Source organism: Castor canadensis, chromosome 11 (assembly GCF_047511655.1).
Source record: "Castor canadensis chromosome 11, mCasCan1.hap1v2, whole genome shotgun sequence".
In the NCBI taxonomy this organism is placed as follows: domain Eukaryota; kingdom Metazoa; phylum Chordata; class Mammalia; order Rodentia; family Castoridae; genus Castor; species Castor canadensis.
The window spans coordinates 108,530,731-108,533,986 of NC_133396.1; the positions used below are offsets into that span (position 1 = coordinate 108,530,731).

Here is a 3,256-nt window from a genome sequence, read left to right on the forward strand (position 1 = left end):
TTATAGTCTTTTTTGAGGTGACTAAGGATTAAGTGAGAATATATAAAATGCCTTGTAATGAAGTTAATATCCAATAAATGATAGCTATTTTATTACCATTATTAACACCATTATAATCTCTTCCTTTCTAAATCTGGAAGACATCATGCAGAGGCATCTTGCCTAAAATGAGCAGTAAAATCCATGCCCACAGGGCTGACTTTCTGTCCTATTTAGGATGACCCCACCACCACCACTCCCACAGCCAGCTCTGGAGAATGACAGTCCCATATTTCTGTACACAACAAGTGGAACTCCACAGGATGCCAGAAACCCATGGCTCCTGGTCACATCTCAGGGGCACAGATGGGACCTGGAAAGAGCAGCTCCCAGTTTCCTTGAAGACTCAACCTGGAAAAAGTTTCCTCATCTAGCAAACAAGAGTCAATAATCCTCCCTGGCCCAAAAAAAGTAGAAAAAGGAAAAGATGAAGAAGGAGTAAGGGGAGGAAGAAGAAGGGGGGAGGAAAAAGAAGGGGGAAAGAAGAAGGGAGAAGATGGAAAAAAGGAGGAGGAGAGGAAGAAGAAAGGAGAAGGAGAAAAAGGAGAAGAGAGGGGAAGGGAGAAGAGGAGGGAAAAGGGAAGAGGGAGAGGGAAGAGGAGGAAGGAGAGAGGAGCGAGAAAGAGAACTTAGCTGGACTGATTCCAAAACCCCCAGAAGTTGCTAACCCAAACCTTAGCCACACACCTGCCTGGGTTTGGTAGAAATGGGGTGAGCACCTCAGAGGCAAGGCTTGGGAGAGCTTAGAGGGACCAAGTAGAGCAGAGCACTTAAAAGAATAAGCCGTGATCACGATGGTAGCTTCAGTCTTCTCCATCAGTCATAGCTAAATGACTTTGAGCAACTTACTTAACCTCAGTTTCTCTTCTGTAAAATGGGCATGACAGCACACACCTCTGTGAGTCATTGCAAGAATTAGATGCGGCTTTCGCCATGCAAAATACTTAACACTCGATATGCAATATGCAATAATTACGCGATATGAAATAACTATGATAAAACCACATTCTGTTCAGTCATGCATTGTGGAAAGGGTAATAGAACAAGAATAATGAATGCTCAAATGAAGGACTAAATAAGAAAAGAAGTGTTCTCAAGAGGTAGAAGCTTTATTATGATGTCTTCACGGGACAATCAAATCAGTAGGCATCCATTGAGCACCTGCTGTGCGCAAGCCCCTGCAAATAACAGAACCCAGCGTCCCACCCATGGCTCTTGGATCCCCAGGGGAGGAAAATCACGTAGGGAGTCAAGTAGTTTGGGGGTGCCGAGAACAGGGGGATTTCTGAACATCAAAGTGCAATAAACTCCGAGGTCCAGCCACGCATAGGGGGCTGTTAGTACTTCAGGGGGGAGACGGGGTGTAAAGCAGCAGGTGGCGGGCCGCTCTTGGCTGGCAGTAGCTTAGACTCAGGTCTTGCGGGGCCGCGGGCAGTGTCAGCAGCCACCAGAACAGCAGCCCGAGCTCTGGTTGTTGCAGGAGCGCTGGCTCCCGCTCCCGCAGCAGCAGCATCCGCCCTGCCGGCGACGCCTCCTTGGAAAGCAACAGCATCCGGTGGAGCTGGAGCCGCAGCAGCCTGAGTCGCCACCGCAGCCGCAGCGCCTTCCTGATCTGGAGCCACAGCAGCCGCCGCCACAGCAGGAGGAGGAGGAGGCGGCCGGGGCGGGCGCCGGGGCCGGGCACGGAGTGGGGCCCTGGGAAGACCCCTTGGAAAAGCCTTTGGCGGAAGAAGCGCACTGCTGGGACATGGCGGAGCTCGTCAAGGCGAACCTGGAAGAAAAGACAGACTTTTAAAACCAGCACACGTTTTCTTTCCAACAGTAGAAGTTGAGACTTCCGAAAATGGCTTAGTGAGCAAGCCAGCCTGGCCTGGTGCCGTGGGGGGAGAGGTGAAGGGGTCATCAAGAAAGAAGAAAAGCAAAAAAAAACAAACCCCAAACAGGTGTTTATCCAGAAGATAAACATAGGCCAGGCTCAATGGCTCATGCCAGGCTACTCAGGAGGTGAAGATCTGGAGAATCGTAGTTCCAGGCAGCCTGAGCCAAAAGTTAGCTGAGACCTCCCCATCTCTATTAGTCTGGGTGTGGTGATGCCCACACTTGTCACCCCAGCTATACAGGAGGATTGCTGTCAAAAACACAAGAGCCTATTAGAAAAATAACTAAAGTTGGAGGCATGACTCAAGTAGTAGAGGGCTACTGAATTCAAGTAGTACAGGCTCTGAATTTAAACCCAATACCACCAAAGGGAGGGGAGAAAGAAAGGAAAGAAAAGATGCCTAGAGCGAGAAACAGCTTATGCAAAGAATCAATGGTTTTCCCAGCCTCTGTGACTAGACTAAGGACCACCCAAGTTCTCCACAGTAGAAAACAAAGAGAATATTGCAACGATTTATCTGTATGGTCCAATCCAAAAACTTTTGACTCTTTTCTTCTCCCCATTTTACCCTGATCACAACCTTTCAAGTGACATTCACATAGTTGTTAGTTTTATATAAACATTTTATCACTTAGACACACAACTAGCATGTGCATCTGTCTCCTGTATTTAAAGAATCCATGAGCAGAGAAGCATGACCAGGTCATTCTTTCTTGTTTGTGCCTCTCATTCCCTGCAATTATAAGGTGAACAGGAGTATCCCTACCTAGGGAGCCAAAAGACCTGGGTTCTAGTCACAGCTCTTCTACAGACTTACTGGGTAACCTTGCAAGAGTAACCCCTGCCAGGCATCTGTATCCTCATTAGCACCATGAGAGGCTGGCCCACTTGAAGTTCAAGATGCTCTCCAGGGCCCTTCCTTCCCCCTCTGTCTTTGATTCTTCCCAACCTCTTCCCCCAGGCCCCACTTGAACACTTACCAAACCCTGGCTCCACTGGAAGACTCACTCAGTTCTCCAACTGGAACTTGCCACTTGTTAGGCAGAGGACTGAGCAGTGTACAGTCAGAGAACCTTTTATAAGATTCCCATCAAGTGCAGGCTCTTGGGAGTGGCCCATTTCCCAATAGACATGCTCAGCTGACACTCACATCCCAGAGACATTCATCACTCAGGTAGTACTGTAGGTGGTGCACGTGGGCATCCAAGTCACTTCACAGAGGTGCCAGGATTGCTGTGGCATGTTTACTTTCCAAACAGGACACTGTTCATAGCTGGGAGGGCTGTGTATGTGCAAAGAAATGGCATGGGGCTCAAATGAGGAGAGGTCTAGAACCCC

General features: G+C 48.6%; 1 protein-coding gene across 1 annotated transcript; it reads right to left on the bottom strand.

Moving 5' to 3' along the window:
* Positions 1 to 1,127: 1,127 nt before the first annotated feature.
* Crct1 (cysteine rich C-terminal 1) lies at positions 1,128 to 3,002 on the bottom strand. The gene is made up of 2 exons (XM_074048972.1): positions 2,899 to 3,002; positions 1,128 to 1,810 (listed from the first exon to the last, which is right to left on the bottom strand). The coding sequence occupies exon 2, from the start codon at positions 1,786 to 1,788 to the stop codon at positions 1,477 to 1,479; it is 312 nt and encodes a 103-aa protein (XP_073905073.1). The 5' UTR covers positions 1,789 to 1,810; positions 2,899 to 3,002; the 3' UTR covers positions 1,128 to 1,476.
* Positions 3,003 to 3,256: the final 254 nt, after the last annotated feature.

Coding starts and splice junctions, on each gene's coding strand:
- Crct1 (XM_074048972.1), bottom strand. CDS start 1,788: ATGTCCCAGCAGTGCGCTTCTTCCGCCAAAGGCTTTTCCAAGGGGTCT.